General features: G+C 42.0%; 1 protein-coding gene across 1 annotated transcript in view; it reads left to right on the top strand.

Annotated features, from left to right (window-relative positions):
• Positions 1-17,384, top strand: part of CACNA2D3 (calcium voltage-gated channel auxiliary subunit alpha2delta 3) — an 875,864-nt gene that overhangs the window by 392,814 nt on the left and 465,666 nt on the right. Inside the window, exon 5 of the mRNA XM_068982393.1 lies at positions 3,359-3,521. Coding sequence (XP_068838494.1) covers positions 3,359-3,521 — 163 coding nt within the window. The remainder of the gene's footprint in view (positions 1-3,358; positions 3,522-17,384) is intronic.

Raw genomic sequence — 17,384 nt, 5'->3', positions numbered from 1 at the left:
AGGACTGTCTGATTCTCATTCCATTTATGCTGCCACAGATCAGTTGTTTCATTTTCAGCCTTAAATGTGTCTCCTTTAACTCCGACAGTTGCTCCAATGTGGGGATCGGAACCTTGCTTCAGTTCCCCCACTGACCAAGGGCAGGTCCAGTCCTACTAACACTCTTTTGTTTTTTCCCCTAGTTCCTTCGTCCTACAGAGTTTTGCGTGGGGCTATGTATTCTTTTCTACTGGTCAGGTACTCCTGTCCACTCTCAGCTGGTGTTCTGCATGCACTTCTATGTCTGAAGGTGTATTCTTGATGTATCCATGGAGAGATATTTACTACACATCCACCTACTTCTCCGCGATCTTGTTCTCAGAGTCATTGATTTTCTTAATTGATTTCCTGTTTTCAATTTCATTGATTTCTATTTAGGAAAATTAAAACAAGTATTTTTTTCTTCTGCTTTGGATTTAATTTTCTACTTTCTTAAAGAAGAAGCTGAGATGATTGATTTTAGATCTGTTTTCTAATAAATATATTGAATGCTGTAAATTTTCCTGTAAGCACTGCTTTTGCTGCATCTTGTAAATTTTGATAAGTTGTATTTTGATTTTAATTTAGTTTAAAATTTCTCTTGAGATTTATTCTTTGACCCATGTTTTATTTACAAATATGTTGTTTAATCTCCAAATATTTTGGGATTTGTCCAACTGTCCTTCTGTTGTTGATTTATAGTTTAATTTCAGTGTGGTCTGAGAGCATACTTTGTCTGATTTCTATTCTTTTGTTTGTTAAAATGTGTTTAATGGCTCAGAATGTGGTCTTTCATAGTGAATGTTCCATGTAAGCTTGACAAAAATGTTTATTCTGCTGTTGTTGGATGAAGTAGCCTGTAGTCAGTTAGGGCCAGTTGTTGTGCTCTTCAGTTCACATTGCTAACAATATTCTGCCTGATACATTTGTCAGTTACTGATAGAGGGGGTACTGAAGTCTTCAACTTTAGTAGTGCTTGTTTAGTAGTGTTTAGTATTAGCCGTTTCTCCTTGTAGTTCTGCCATTTTTTCCCTCACATATTTTAATATTCTGTTAGATGCATCCACGTTTAAGACTGTTATGCCTTCTTGGAGAATTGACCCCTTTGTCATTATGTAATACCAGTGTTTTTTTCCTGATAATTTTCCTTGCTTTAAAGTCTGCTTTGTCTGAAGTTAATATGGTCACTCTGGCTGCCTTTTGATTAATGTTAACATGGTAAATTTTTCTCTATCCCCTGACTTTTAATCAACTTGTCCTTTATATTTAAGGTGAGTTTCTTGTAGACAGCTTTTATTTTTTTATCCACTTTGACAGTCTCTTTTAATTAATGTATTTAGACCATTCACATTTTAAGTGATTATTGATATGATTGGATTAATATGTACCATGTTTGTAACTGTTTTCTATTCATTGCCCTTTTCTTTGTCTTCTACCCTTTTTATGCCTTGTCTGGTTTTAATTGAGCATATCATATTTTTAGTATAATATTAGTATTGTTTTTTCTTCCTAAGCATTTATACTTCTTTTTAAAAATTGGTTTAGAGGTTGTTATATAGCTTGTATTTTACATTTATAACTAATAAAAGTCCACTGTCAAATAACCCTGTACCACTTCATGGATGGTATGGGACATTATGATAGAATAGTCCCAATATCTCCCTCCTATTCTTCATAACATTGTGATATTCATTTCACTTATCCATGAATTTTTATAATCCAGTAATTTGTTGCCATTATTATTTTAATCAAACTATTATCTGAGAGGTCAGTTAAGAATAAGAAAATTAAATATTTTACTTTTATTTATTTCTTCTATAAAACAGTCTTTTCTTTATGTAGATCAGGGTTTCTGATGTATATAGTTTCCCTCCCTTTAAAGGGCTTTTACCATTTTTTGCAAGGCAGGTCTGTTTGCAGAAAATTTCTTGAATTTTTATTTGTCTGAAGAGGTCTTTATTTATTTTTCAGTTTTGAAGAATAATTTTGCTGGATACAAAATTCTAAGTTGGTAGGCCTTTCTTCAAATACTATTTCATGGCACTCTCTTCTTGCTTTTCTGTTTTCTGAACAGAAGTCTTGATCTAATCCTTGTCTTTGTTCTTCTGTAGGTACAGCTTTCCCCCTTTCTGGCTTTCTTTAGTAGTTTCTCTTCTTGGTTTTTGTAGTTTGGATATGACATGTCTAGGTATAGAAATTTTTTTTGTTATTGTTGTTGTTTGTTTTAATATTCATGTGCTTGATGTTTCCTGGACTTCTTGGATTGGGTTTGTTGTTTGTCATTAATTTTGGAAATATTACTTCAAATATTTCTTCTGTTCTTTTTTTCTCTTTCTCCTCCTCTGGTATTCCCATTACACATCTGTTACACTTTTTGTAATTGTTCCATGGTTTTCGAAGATTCTGTTATTTCCCCCCCCCTTTTTTTTTTTAAATTTGCTTTTCAGTTTGAGAAGTTTCTACTGATATGGCTTCAGGCTCACTGAATTATTTCCTCAACTGTGTCTTGGTTGGCAGTGAGACATCAGCATTCTTCATTTCTGTTATGTGTTTTTGATTTCTAGCATTTCATTCTGATAGTTTGTTAGAATATTTGTCTCTCTACTTATCTATCTTCTTACCTGTTTTCTACTTTTTCCAGTAGTTCCCTTAGCATATTAATTACATTTGTTTTAAATTGCTGATCTGATAGTTATGACCACACCTGCCATCCACCATCTTGCAGTACTGTGCTGCAGATAAATGCCCAGTCTTTGGAATTAGACTGTGTATATTTTAATTCTGTTTCTGCTTCTCAGTGGTGCAATTTTTGACAACATACAGAAATTCTCTCTACCTCAATTTCTTCACTTGTGAATTGAAAATACTCTTAAAACCTAGTTCTTAGAGTTGTTAGGAGAAGTGAATAAGTTAACATATGGGAAGCACTTAGAATAGCAAATATGACTATCTAACATATTATATATTTACCTAATTTTTGTTGTTTTCCAGTCTCCTTCTACTTAAAGTTAGGCTGATTAGGGGCAGAGTCTGTCTTCAAACTTTAAAGAATTGAAATGTTTTTGTGCAGTTTTCTCTGTATTTATATAAGGAAGTACTGAGAAGCTTCTTAAACTTGTTTTTCAAAAGTACTTAATGACACTGGGAACTATTTATCTAGTGCTGTCATATCACTAGTGCAGAAACAGCCATAGATGGTGTGAAAGGCTTAAAGAGATTATGTGACTAGAGTTAAGATTCACAAGTGTAGGGGATGGTCAGCCATACTCAGGTCTGAGTTCACAGTCTTCTCCTTTAAGCCACATGTTGTGTTTTTTTCTTTTTTTACTTTCTCCTTCAGTATGAATACTTCAATGCTGTGCTAATAAATGAAAGGGACAAAGACGGGAATTTTTTGGAGCTGGGGAAGGAATTCATCTTAGCCCCAAATGACCATTTTAATAATCTGCCTGTGAACATCAGTCTGAGTGACGTCCAAGTGCCAACGAACATGTACAACAAAGGTAAGACTTACTGCTGCTGGTCTTTTAAGAGGGTGATGAGGGCAGGGTGTGAGGGGCAGGGGTGGCTGGTTTGGGATAGTGTGCTTTTTTGAAAAATGTGATTAGAAGCCCAGTGTTTCAAGCATTGGCAGTATAGGTGAAGTGTATGCCTCTTCTGGTTGGAGACTCTAGGCTTGCTATTTTTCTGGTTTGTGTTGCGTTAGGCCCTCTTAACTTGTAGTCCATAGGTTGGCAAACTTTTTTTTAAAGGGCCAGATAATTAATAATTACTTAGACTTTGCAGGCCATAAAGCCTCTGTTGCAACCACTCAGCTCTGCTGTTTTGGCACAAAAGCAACCATAGGTAATATGTAATTCAGTAGATAATATATAAATTGACTGTGTTCTCAGAAAACATTTAAGCTACAAAAACAGTTAGCTACATTGGACCTGCAGTCTCTAGTGTACAGAGCTTTTTCTTGTCTTCCTCCCTTCCATATGATGATTTTGAGGGTCTGGAGCTCCTGGTATTACCATGGAATTAGTTGTGGTTTGCCTGCAATGCTGGACACCCTGGTTCAATTCCTGTGTCGGGAAGATCCCCTGGAGAAGGGAATGGCTACCCCCTCTGGTATTCTGGCCTGGAGAGTTTCATGGACTGTATAGTCTATGGGTATGCAAAGAATTGGACATGACTGAATGACTTTCACTTAGAGTACAAAGCAGGATGAATCCTAATGAAGCTCCATGTTTTCAGGCTTGTGTTCCTCAAATCTAGTTTTTTTCACAGATTCTAGAGTTCTTTTCCCAAAATTCTCATCTGCCCCTTTGAATTGGGATAATAGTAGCCAAGGATTGGGCTTTGGCAACAGATGACCTCTGGTTAGACCTTGAGTTCCACACTTACTGGCTGTGACCTTGAAAGGCTGAGACTACTTCCTTTCTTTAGACCTTAGTTTCCTTGTATCTAGGATATGGATAATTGTGTCTACATCATGGGGTATTGTAGGGATGAAACGCATGATGTGTCCAAAAGGGTTAACTGAGGATATCACCCTCCTCATCATCACCATTACTGAGCAGGAGTTTTCTCTGCTTTGTCATACCAAGGAGGAGCCTAAGCAAAGAACTGTCTTCCCCTCAAAATAAATCAGGAAGTCGTGGCATTTTTTAAGTAAAAATCTACTGTGTTATGTCCCATTGATGTTTCAGAAATATTGGGATCTGGTTTCAGTATCTCAGGAATGCAGTGGTCAAGAGACGGCTTGGATCCTGCTCTTTCTCTTGCTGGCTCTGTGATCCTCAGCAAGCAACTTTGCCTCCCTGAGCCTCAGTTTCCCTCTTTGTAAAATAGGGATTACTGCCTCCTTTGGGGGGTTATTGTGAGACTATGAAATGATGCCTAAGCAGTCTCAGCTCAGCTGTTGCTCATAGAAAGTGCCTATTGCATCTTAGTTGTCATCATTATTATTGGGAAATAACATGAATATACATTTCTAAATTGTTTTAGGTTACTGTTTAAAGAATGTGGTCAATGATTAAAGAACTTCCCACTCAGCATCTCTGAAGCATTCTTCTCATGCCTGTCATTTGAGGTTGGATATCTAACATCTCCCTTTCCTAGTTGACCTGTTACCCATCCTTGATGTTCTGTGAGGCAGTACCCTATCCATTAATTTTTTAAATTATTTATTTGTTTATTTATTATTATTTTTGGTTGCTCTGAGTCTTTGTTGCTATGCATGGGCTCTCTGTAGTTGCAGAGAGCAGGGCCCAGTCTTTGTTGCAGTGCATGGGCTTCTCATTGTGGTGGCTTCTCTTGTCGAGGAACATAGGCTCTAGGGTGCACAGGCTTCAGCAGTTGTGGCACAGGGGCTCAGTAGTTGTGGTTCACAGGTTTAGTTTCTCCATGGTGTGTGGAATCCTCCCAGACCAGGGATCTAACCCTATCCCTTGCACTGGCAGGCAAATTCTGATCCACTGTGACACCAGGGAAGTCCCATTAATTATTCTGATGGTTAATGGAGCCCCTGTGGTGAACCAGATGCAGCCCCTTCCTTGAGAAGTTCACAGTGAACTTAGGGACCAGACAGGTAAAGAGATCATAGGATACTGTGTGTCATCTACTGGCCACAGTTACTAAAAGGCCGGGACAGTGGAAGCTCTGAAGAGGGGCCTGACCATTTGCTCCTGTGAGCAGCCACACATTTGTCTTCATTCTCTCTTGGAGAAAATGATGTCAGTCCAAGTAGCCTTCAGTGGGCTGTGGATTGAACTGTATCCTGTGACCTAATCTTCACTTTGGACTCTTCCTCAGGGAGCAAATTCTTAAGAATGCAAGCCTTAGAGAATTGAGCTTAGCTTTGTTAGGTAGAGTTTAATCCTTCAGAGGCATTCTGCCAGCTGAGAAGGAAACCACCTTTTGTACAGTGAGGCTGTAAGGGAACCATCCTGTCAGCATTAAATGCATTCTCAATGGAAGAGGAAAAGTTCAGATTTTGCAGAGCAATTCCAGACGTAGAACAGTTCAGAATGATCTTTTAAAATACGGCAGCTGCTTGAAGGTTGCTTGAACTATTAGCACCATTATAGATATTTAATTGCACCTTGAGCCTTAAAGGAATAATTGTACCTTTCCATGGTGACAGCACATCGGGGACTAGCACTGCCATTGATCATCCAGACCGTAGGGCTTGCTAGGCAGAATCCTGATAGACAGTCAGATTCTTGAGTCATGGAGGTATATAATTTTGTTTAAAGTCATCCTCAGCAGCCCTTATGGTGTCTGCCTACCACCGCCATTCAGATTCAGTGGTCCCCCAGCTAGGCTATGGGTCATAGACTAAAGTCCCCTGTGTCTTGTTTCCACCAGGCAGTGAGTGAGCTGCCCAAGAAAGCGAGGAGGAGACTTCGGGAAAATTCCTGTCTCATTCTACCTAATTCAAACCAGCCCCAAATAGTCTTTTTTCTTTTCATGTTGCAGAAATGTATTTCATGTTTAGAGTGCCCTCCAGCTAAGATCTAGTTATTGATGACATGTACGAAAAACACATGCTCAAAGCTAGGTCACTAGCTGAGATGTTCTTGGGTTAGAAATCTTGCCCCACCGAAGGAAACCAGTACAGGGGGCCATGCTCTCCTGGCAACCTGAACCCCCATGTGCACGGAGCAGAGTGGTTCAGTACTTGCGTATGTGCTGCTGTGTGCTGTGTTCCTGGGCATAACTTCTAGGCTTAGATGAAGCTTGCTGGTGAAATCCACCTCTTTTCTGTGGTCTGCCTTCTTTTCGCCTCTGGGGCTGGGCCTTTTGCAACCAGGCTGTTCAGCCAGGCCACTGTTCACCTCTGTGCTGGAGGTGCCTTTCTCGAAGGAACTGATAGAAAGTGCAGGTTCAAAGCTGCTGACATGACAGCAAACTGACCTACAAGCCAAGAGAATTCAAAGAGCCATATTCCTGAAGTCTTTAGAAATGTGCAGCAGCTTCTTCCTGAAACTTCTTCAGCCAATGTTTGCTGAATGGCTCCTCTGGCATCTCCAGCCTTCTAGTCTTGCTATATCTGTCGAGACATCTTTGGAGACTAGCTGCCCTTGCCTTTCAAAGCCATGAACAACTCCATATCTTCTATGAGTAAAGCAGGGTGCAGGATGCTTCTGTGAGAACTGAGGATAATCTGACAGTGGATTCAGATAAAGCTGAACTCTTTTAAGTAATTTCTGGGCTGAAATGGTATAAAATTTACACAAGCGCATATGTAGGTATGTGTACACATACGTACCTATTGCACAATATATACCTGTGTGTGTATCTGGGTATGTGTGTTTGTATATGTGTCTTTGAAAGAAATATGCTCTGCTGGTAACCTACCCCTTCATCCCCACCTCTCACCTCTGTCTACCCACTTGAGAACCCCATTCATTCATTGAGTGTGCCTTTCTCTTTCCTCCATTATATCTTATTATTCACTCCATTTCTATTATCCCTGCCTCCTCCTTTATCGCTTTTCCAAATGCTTGTTCTTCAGAATCAGCTCTGTACAAACTCTTTAATTCCTTCACTCTTTGGTAGGTGACTTTGGTCCTTTGTTCCAGAAGTAAGTTCCAAGCGTTGTTTTCCTTTCTCACGTGGACTTCTCTGAGGGCAGGGGCCTTGCTAATTCAGCCTGCCTGGTGCCCTCCCTCTCCCTGAGCACTGTGCTCTCTACATGGTGGAGTCTCCTCAACAGGCGAGGGAGGGGATGCCCCCAAGGCTGCCATGTTCTCATGGCATCTGCCAGCAGCAGAGACATACCCTGGCTGACTTACATGGAAAAGATGCTTTTTGAAAGGACATTGGGTGGCTCACAGACTCTCCCAGAAGGCTAGAGAATAAGGTTTTAGACAGTGATTGTGTGAGAGGACAGCCAGGGGCCAGAGCCACACCCAGAGCCAGCCTGGTGAGGACCACCTGCCACTATGGCTGACCCCATTTGTCTGTGGCTGCATAAGATGGCTGTGTCTCATTTTCCACATTCAGAAACCAGAGGTGATCATCTCAGTGACCTTCTTACGGGGTTGTGGTGATGATTTAACATTTAGAAGGCCACCCAGTACCTGAGCTTAGGCAAGTTTCTCTTTTCCTCCAGTCCTCAGCATCGTTAGCTGTTAAATGGATGTCATAACAGTATTGACCTTATAGAATTATCATGAATGAGGTAAGAATAATGCTTGTGTAGGTTGGCATGCAGTGGCTAGCCCACTGACCTTGTCTCTTGTCATGTCCTGGAGGGGAAATAAGACCCATGTCATGGTGTTGCAGTCAAATAGCACAGGAAGAGAGTCTGTATCTGATGAAGGCCAGTGCTTTCTACTGTGATTATCACTATATTAGCTTGCTTGATTCTTGTAAGCAGTGATGATTAAGAAAGTAAGAATTGGAACTAAGAGGGAGTAACAAAAGATCACATGTTCCCCAGCTGGTAGAGGCAGGATCAGAACCCAGCATTTTCATTAACTGTGTCCTCTCTGGACTACACCCCACCCCAGTGTCTAGGCTGAAGGTCTGTGAGCCATTTTTCTCAAGGGTGTCTATAAAGGGAAAAGGCAATACTCTAGCTCCCAAATTTTATTTATTTATTTTTTACTTTATAATACTGTATTGGTTTTGCCATACATTGACATGAATCCACCACAGGTGTACATGAGTTTCCAACCCTGAACCCCCTTCCCACCTCCCTCCCCATATCATCTCTCTGGGTCATCCCAGTGCACCAGCCCCAAGCATCCTGTATCGAACCGAGACTAGCGATTCGTTTCTTACAGGATAGTATACATGTTTCAGTGCCATTCTCCCAAATCATCCCACCCTCTCCCTCTCCCACCGAGTCCAAAAGTCTGTTCTTTACATCTGTGTCTCTTTTGCTGTCTCGCATACAGGGTTATCATTACCGTCTTTCTAAATTCCATATATATGTGTTAGTATACTGTATTGGTGTTTTTCTGTCTGGCTTACTTCACTCTGTATAACAGGCTCCAGTTTCATCTACCTCATTAGAACTGATTCAAATATATTCTTTTTAATGGCTGAGTAATACTCCATTGTGTATATGTACCACAGCTTTCTTATCTATTCATCTGCTGATGGACATCTAGGTTGCTTCCATGTCCTGGCTATTATAAACAGTGCTGCGATGAACATGGGGGTACACATGTCTTTTTCACTTCTGGTTTCCTTGGTATGTATGCCCAACAGTGGGATTAAGGCTAATTGCTTTACAATATTGTATTGGTTTTGTCATACATCAACCTGAATCTGCCATGGGTGTACACATGTTCCCCATCCTGGACCCCCCTCCCACCTCCCTCCCCGTACCATCCCTCTGGGTCATCCCAGTGCACCAGCCCCAAGCAGCCTGTATCCTGCATCAAACCTGGACTGGTGATTTGTTTCATATATGATATTATACACGTTTCAATGACATTCTCCCAAATCATCCCACCCTAATATTTTTATCTTAAAGTGGCTGAAATCCAAAAACTGGAAATAGGTCAAAGTTCAGTTAAGTTCAGTCACTCAGTTGTATCCAACTCTTTTCAACCCCATGGACTGCAGCACACCAGGCTTTCCTGTCCATCACCAACTACAGGAGCTTGCTCAAAGTTATATCCATTGAATCGGTGATGCCATCAACCATTCATCATCTGTCACCCCCGTCTCCTCCTGCCTTCAATCTTTCCCAGCCTCAGGGTCTTTTCCAGTGAGTCAGTTTTTCCCATCAGGTGGCCAAAGTATTGGAGCTTCAGCTTCAGCATCAGTCCTTCCATTGAATATTCAGGATTGATTTTCTTTAGCACTGACTGGTTTGATCTCCTTGCCATCCAAGGGACTCTCAAGAGTCTTCTCCAACACCACAGTTCAAAAGCATCAATTCTTCGGTGTTCAACTTTCTTTATGGTTCAACTCTCACATCCATACATGACTACTGGAAAAACCATAGCTTTAATTATATGGACCTTGTTTGGTAAAGTGATGTCTCTGCTTTTTAATATGCTATCTAGGTTGGTCATAACTTTTCTTCTAAGGCCAAGCATCTTTTAATTCTATGGCTGCAGTCACCGTCTGCAGTGATTTTGGAGCCCAAGAAAATAAAGTCTGTCACTCTTTCCATTGTTTCCCCATCTATTTGCCATGAAGTGATGGGACTGGATGCCATGATCTTTGTTTTTTGAATGTTGAGCTTTAAGCCAGCTTTTTCACTCTCCTCTTTCACTTTCATCAAGAGGCTCTTTAGTTCTTCAGTTTCTGCCATAAGGATGGTGTCATCTGTGTGCCTGAGGTTATTGATATTTCTCCAGGCAATCTTGATTCTGGCTTGTGGTTCATCCAGCCCAGCATTTCTCATATTGTACTCTGTATATAAGTTAAATAAGCAGGGTGACAGTATACAACCTTGACATACTCCTTTCCCAATTTGGAAGCAGTCTGTTGTTCCATGTTTGGTTCTAACTGTTGCTTCTTGACCTGCATACAGATTTCTCAGGTGGCAGGTAAGGTGGTCTGGTATTCCCATCTCTTGAAGCATTTGCCACAGTTTCTTGTGATCCACATAGTCAAAGGCTTTGGCATAGTCAGTAAATCAGAAGTAGATGTTCTCCTGGAATTCTCTTGCTTTTTCTATGATTCAATGCACAATAGCAATTTGATCTCTGGTTCCTCTGCCTTTTCTAAATCCAGCTTGAACATCTGGAAGTTCTCGGTTCACGTACTGTTGAATCCTCACTTGGAGAATTTTCAGCATTACTTTGCTAGCATGAGAGTTGAGTGCAATTGTGCAGTAGTTTGAACATTCTTTGGCATTGGAATGAAAACTGACCTTTTCCAGTCCTGTGGCCGCTGCTGAGTTTTCCAAATTTGCTGACGTATTGAGTGTAGCACTTTAGCAGCAGCATCTTTAGGATTTGAAATAGCTCAACTGGAATTCCATCACCTTCACTAGGATTTGTTCATAGTGATGCTTCCTAAGGCCCACTTGACTTTGGACTCCAGGATGTGTGGCTCTAGGTCAGTGATTACACCATTGTGGTTTTGTGGGTCATTAAGATCTTTCTTGTATAGTTCTCTGTGTCTTGTCACCTTTTCTTAACATCTTCTGCTTCTATTAGGTCCATAGCATATCTGTCCTTTATTGTGCCCATCTCTGCGTGAAATATGCCCTGGTATCTTTAATTTTCTTGAAGAGATCTCTAGTCTTTCCCATTCTGTTGTTTTTCTCTATTTCTTTGCATTGATCACTGAGGAAGGCTTTCTTATCTCTCCTTGCTATTCTTTGGAACTCAGATTCAGATCTTTGCTTTTCTCCTTTGCCTTTAATTTCTCCTCTTTTCTCAGGTATTTTTGAGGCCTCCTCAGACAAACCATTTTGCCTTTTTGCATTGCTTTTTCTCGGGGATGATCTTGATCACTGCCTCCTGTACAATGTCACAAACCTCTGTCCATAGTTCTTCAGGCACTCTATCAGATCTAATCCGGTGAATCTATTTCTCACTTCCACTGTATAATCATAAGGGATTTGATTTAGGTCATACCTGAATGGTCTAGTGGTTTTCCCTGATTTCTTCAATTTAAGCCTGAATTTAGCTAAAAGGAGTTCATGATCTGAGCCACAGTCAGCTCCCAGTATTATTTTTGCTGACTGTATAGCACTTCTCCATCTTTGCTGCAAAGAATATAATCAATCTAATTTCAGTATTGACTATCTGGTGATGTCCATGTATAGAGTCATATCTTGTGTTGTTGGAATGGGGTGTTTGCTATGACGTGTGTGTTCTCTTGGCAAAACTTTGTTAGCCTTTGCCCTGCTTCATTTTTGTACTCCAAGAAAAAGGCAATACTTTGGCTTCCAAATATTTTTATTTTAAAGTGATTGTGATCCAAAAACTGGAAATAGGACAAATTTTGATCGTAAATGTCTGCTTGTATCTTCTCATGTGTTTGCTAAATAACATGATTGGGCAGTTTCCATGATTCTGTGTTGTTTGAGGGGTTTTCTCCTTTTTTATTGGATTTCCCTGGTGACTCAGATAGTAAACAATCTGCCTGCAATGCAGGAGACATGGGTTCGATCCCTGGGTCAAGAAGATCCCCTTGAGATGGGAATGGCTACCCAGTCCAGTATTCTTGCCTGGAGAAGTCCATGGACAGAGGAGTCTGAGGACTATAGTCTGTGGGATCGCAAAGAGTCAGCCACTACTGAGCAACTTACACTTTCATTTTATTCTTGCATTTTCTTATTCCATTTTGCTTTCTGGTCCCTTGCTCCCCATACTGTGGTGTAATCATGATGCTATCAAGACAGGGGAAAGACATGCTAAAAGTGGAAGAAAGAAGGTGATGGCTTAAAAATGTGCCCATAGATAACGTCATACACAAAAGATTCTATAATTTGGCTGGGTGGGGAGAGGGGAGGGAAAGAATCCTCTAGCATGTCAGTGTTTAAACTCAAGCAGAAAAGAGGCAAAGATGGTAACATTTTTTTTTCCCCAGCAATTTTAGGTTTAATATAGGAAAATGCAAATTTAGAAGTTAGTTGGTTTAAATTTTGGTATCATTTTACCACCTTGGCCTCATTTTCTTCCCTCTGCAGCCCAGTGAGGGAGGTTAGATGATTTTCTCATCTCCCTCTTTCAGAGGAAGAAACTAAAGGTCATGGAGGCCAAGTCCCATAGATAGGAAGATCCATGCCAAGGTGGACCTGGATTTTCTGATGAGGAGTTCACCTTACTTGGCTTCCTCTCTGAGCATGAGCTCTAAGAGGATGGGAACTTATTCTCACAGGTTTTTGGGACTCAGTTGCTTCTGAGTCACCTTGGGATCTGGGAACTTTTGCCTAGGGTGAGAAACTCCAATCCTGGACCCATCACCAGCCTTCCTTCTGAAGCTTGGATTCTTCCTGGGCCCTGCTCCCGTAATGAGAACCCAGACCTTTCCCTGGCCAGGCCTCCTCTTCTCTCCATGATACCCAGTATCATGCTCCAGTGAGCTAAGGTCCCCACGTGAGCTGGGGAGAGGTGCTGACTCACCTAGTACTTGCATATCAGCCCTGCATATCCTTGATGCAAGGAATACAAAGGTTCTGGCCATCTTCTTGGGTCAGAAAGTGGGACATAGCAGGGAGGACAGGCAGAATATTGCCTGTAAGTATTTGCTCATCTACTCATTCATTCTTTTCTTATTTCATTCATTCATCAAATGTTGACCGTGCTGAGCTCTAGATATATGTCCACAACTAAGACAGACGTGGGCCCTGCTCCTTGAGCAAAGGGGAGAAATGGATGCTGAACAAGTCATGATCAGGTAAATGCAAGGCAGGATATGATACTCAGTGACTTGTAGCAGGGGCTGGGCCGGGGCCTGCAGCTTCAAGAAGGGCCTCCCTGAGAAGAGGTGGAGAGGAAGGAGTTAGGCAGGCAGGGCATGGTTGGGAGGGAAGTGTGTCCAGCATAAGGAGTAAGCAGTGAGCAGGTGTGGGCGGGGGTGAGGGGGGCAGCAAGTGGAGGGACTGGAACACTAACAGTGAGAAAGTGTGGTGTCTTTTGGGTTTGGGGTGGGGAATAGTCAGAAACATTAGGCTATGGGGTCTGAAAGGGCTGGCTAGGTGGTGAGAGGCTGTGAAAGTCATCAGAAGCTTGTGGAAACTGTGGGACAGGTAAACTATGGTTGAGAGCTTTTCTGGGAAGAGGTCTGTGGAGGAATACTAGGCTCAGACACCGAGGGAGAGGGAATAAAGGATAGGAGGAGGAGTTCAGGGCTTGGTTCGGAGAAGGCCTAAGGGAGAGGAATGGTGTGCAGCCCAGGCTGGATGGTGAAGATGCAAGCCCTCAGATCTGAGGCCCCAGAGAATGAGCCTCCAGCAAGAGCATCAGCTCCACCAGGGCAGGGACCTTCTCTGTATTCCTCTCTGGTGACTTTCCAGCCCCAGCATGGTACCTTGCACCTAGTAGGTTCTCAATAAATACTTATTTACAGGTGAGCAAATGAATGAAGGGAGCAATTTAGAAAAACTTCTCACGTGGTTCTTGCACAGATGAAGAAAAGATGCTGGAAATAGCTCTCAATCTCGATTCCCTTTCCTCCACTGGTGTTGGAGAGCCTGGGAGAGAGTCGGCTGGTAGAGGTGGGGTGAGGTGTGAATGGCAGGACGGGGCTCTTCTTGTCTAGACATCCCAAGCGATTGCCCAGTGAGGTCATCGTGGACTGTAAGCTCTCCTGTATGGGGGCCCTGGCCCCTGAAAATGAACACAGGTCCAGGAAAATGGAGACCCATAACTGTCACTGCAGAGCCTGAGAAACCAGCTAGTCTGTTACAATCCAGCAGGTTCTTCTGAAAAGCCCAGGGAAGGGGAAGGTCTCGCCCAGTGGACATGAGTCCAGGGCTGCCATAGGGATGAGCAGCATTGCTGGGCTTGCATTTGTCAGATGTCTCAGCCTATTTTTCAGATGTTGGGTTTGATAAAATGCAAAATGCATTTTGCCAAGCACTTTCCCCCTTAATTACATGTGTATATTTTAAGGGAAATTTAATCCATATGTTTCTGATTCGTTTACACGGAAATCATTAAGATGTTTTCTAGGAGAAATTTGATGTGCAAGAAGGCTTATGAACATTTTTAAAAACCTATGTTTAAAATTTCTCTCTTTTTTGTTTCTTTTCCCTTTGCTTGTGTGTGTGTCTGTGTGTGTGTGTGTGTGTGTGTGCGAGAGAGAGAGAGAGAGAGAGAGAGAGAGAGAGAGAGAGCGAGAGCGAGGGAGAGAGAAAGAGAGAAAGTGACTCCAGGCTGTCAGAAACAAATATGGACTCCTAAATTGTTTGTTTTCTCCTTGGAATTCAGAGCTGAACATTTGGAGTAGGCTAGACTCCTGCTTTTACATCTGTTTCCAGCACCAACTGTATGCGATGGTCCTGTGGCCATGAGTCATGATGAGAGCATCAGACATACACTACATACACTGCTTCATTCGAGAGAAGGACATTCACCATCACGTGGCCTTTTGGTATCTGCAGTCCCCTGCAGGCCAAATGAATGTCCCCAACCCTGTGTCATCAGTGCAAGCATGACAAGAGTGTTTGGCCAGATAAACAGAGGATAATGCTACTGAACTAACCCCACAGTTGTCATTCGAAAGTATTCATTGTTTTTCTCTTCTGGTTTGGAAATTATATTTTTATGTCACAGAATAACTATCTCTGTCTTAAAATTCACCATTTGGGTGGTGGCTGAGTTCAAGTTCTTCTGGCAGTTTCTTCAAAGTTCTGACTATGTGTGCGTGTGCATAGCACAAACAGGTCTGCAAAGATGAGTACATGTATACACGTAGGTGGAGTCTCTCTAATCCCTGGTATCTTAGAGGTGGAGTTAGTGAAAGAAGGATGTCCTTTAGCTCACTGTGCCCTCTCTTTAGGCTTATGTTCAACACAGATGTTGCACTTGTTGAATGAATGAATGAACGAATGGAGTGAATGAGCTGATTACTTATTGAGAGGCATGCTCTGCACTGAGCGTTTTAGCTGTAGTATCTCATCACTGCTCAGTGTGTTGCAGTCAGCAAGTAAGGATTGCCATCTTCAGAACCTCCTGTGGAGAATTCCAAAACCAATCTCCCACACTCTGTTCTAGAGTCAGGTCTAGCATGTTAAATGGGGTGAAACTCAAATGTATGACTTTTGGTGCTGGTGGATGGTTTCCTGAAAAGCAAACGGGAAGGTGTTTATACTTCCCACCTAAGACTCTCTGCAACACTTCCCTGTCCCTTTGGTTCCCTTTCACCCTGGTACTGACCTGTATAGTCCCCATCATCCCTGTCCTGGTTTGTCTCTAGGCTCTTTCCAGAACCATCAAGGAGGCGCTGGAGTGTGGCAGGCTTGGACTTCCTTTGAACTTCTGTGAGTGCCTGTTCAGTGGACTGGGGAAAAGCATTTCATGCTCTGAGCCTGTCTCCCCATCTGTAAGGTGTGAACAGTCTTCTTGGGCATTAGAGGAGGTAACGGTATAGGCACAGCACAGCGCCTGGACCTTGGGACACTTGATTGGTACACACTGACTTCTTAACTCCAAACTATCTCTAGCTCCCTGCTCCCAGAGGGAGAGGGGTGGAATTTCCATGTGGCTCTGCCCAAGCCAGGCACACACATGCCCTTTCCTTCAGCAGTGTTTGTTGGAAGAAATGCAAACATTCACAAACAGATGCTGGTTCCTGCCGTCTTTCACTGGCCTCCCTTTTCTTCCTTCTCTGGTTCATGAGACCAGGACTTGACTTCTTGAATTCCTACCTCTGGGCCCTGCCATCATGATGGTGTGATCACTTACCTAGAACCAGACATCCTGGAGTGTGAAGTCAAGTGGGCATTAGGAAGCATCACTATGAACAAAGCTAGTGGAGGTGATGGAATTCCAGCTGAGCTACTTCTAATGCTATAAGTTGATGCTATGAAAGTGCTACACTCAATATGCCAGCAAATTTGGAAAACTCAGCAGTGGCCGCAGGACTGGATAAGGTCAGTTTTCATTCCAATCCCAAAGAAAAACAATGCCAAAGCTTGTTCAAACTACCACAAATTGCACTCATCTCACATACTAGCAAAGTAATGCTGAAAATTCTCCAGGCGAGGATTCAGCAGTACGTGAACCAAGAACTCCCAGACATTTAAGCTGGATTTAGAAAAGGCAGAGGAACCAGAGATCAAATTGCCAACATGTTCTGGATCATAGAAAAAGCAAGAGAACTCCAGGAGAACATTTACTTCTGATTTATTAACTATGCTAAAGCCTTTGACTATGTGGATCACAACAAACTGTAGCAAATGCTTCAAGAGATGAGTATACAAGGCCACCTTACTTGCTTCCTGAGAAATCTGTACGCAAGTCAAGAAACAACAGTTAGAACCAAACATGGAACAACGGACTGGTTCCAAATTGGGGAAGGAGTGTGTCAAGACTGTATATTGTTATCCTGCTTATTTAGCATACATATAAATTACATCATGTGAAATGCCAGGCCGGATGAAGCACAAGCTGGAATCAAGATTGCCAGCAGAAATATCATTAACCTCAAATATGCAGATGATACTACCCTTATGGTAGAAAGCAACAAAGAACTAAAGAACCTCTTGAAGAGAGTGAAAAAACTGGTTTAAGACTCACATCCAAAAACTGAAGGTCATGGCATCTGGTCCCATCACTTCATGGCAAACAGATGGGGAAACAGTGGAAAGAGTGACAGATTTTATTTTCTTGGGCTCCAAAATCACTGCAGATTGTGACTGGAGCCATGAAGTTAAAGGATGCTTCCTCTTTGAAAGAAAAGCTATGACCAACCTGGATAGTGTATTATAAAGCAGAGACATTACTTTG

The sequence above is a fragment of the Capricornis sumatraensis genome, chromosome 10, assembly GCF_032405125.1.
Source record: "Capricornis sumatraensis isolate serow.1 chromosome 10, serow.2, whole genome shotgun sequence".
Classification (NCBI taxonomy): Eukaryota; Metazoa; Chordata; class Mammalia; order Artiodactyla; family Bovidae; genus Capricornis; species Capricornis sumatraensis.
The sequence above is the reverse complement of the archived record's forward strand: the minus strand, read 5'-3'. Positions and strand labels throughout refer to the sequence as shown.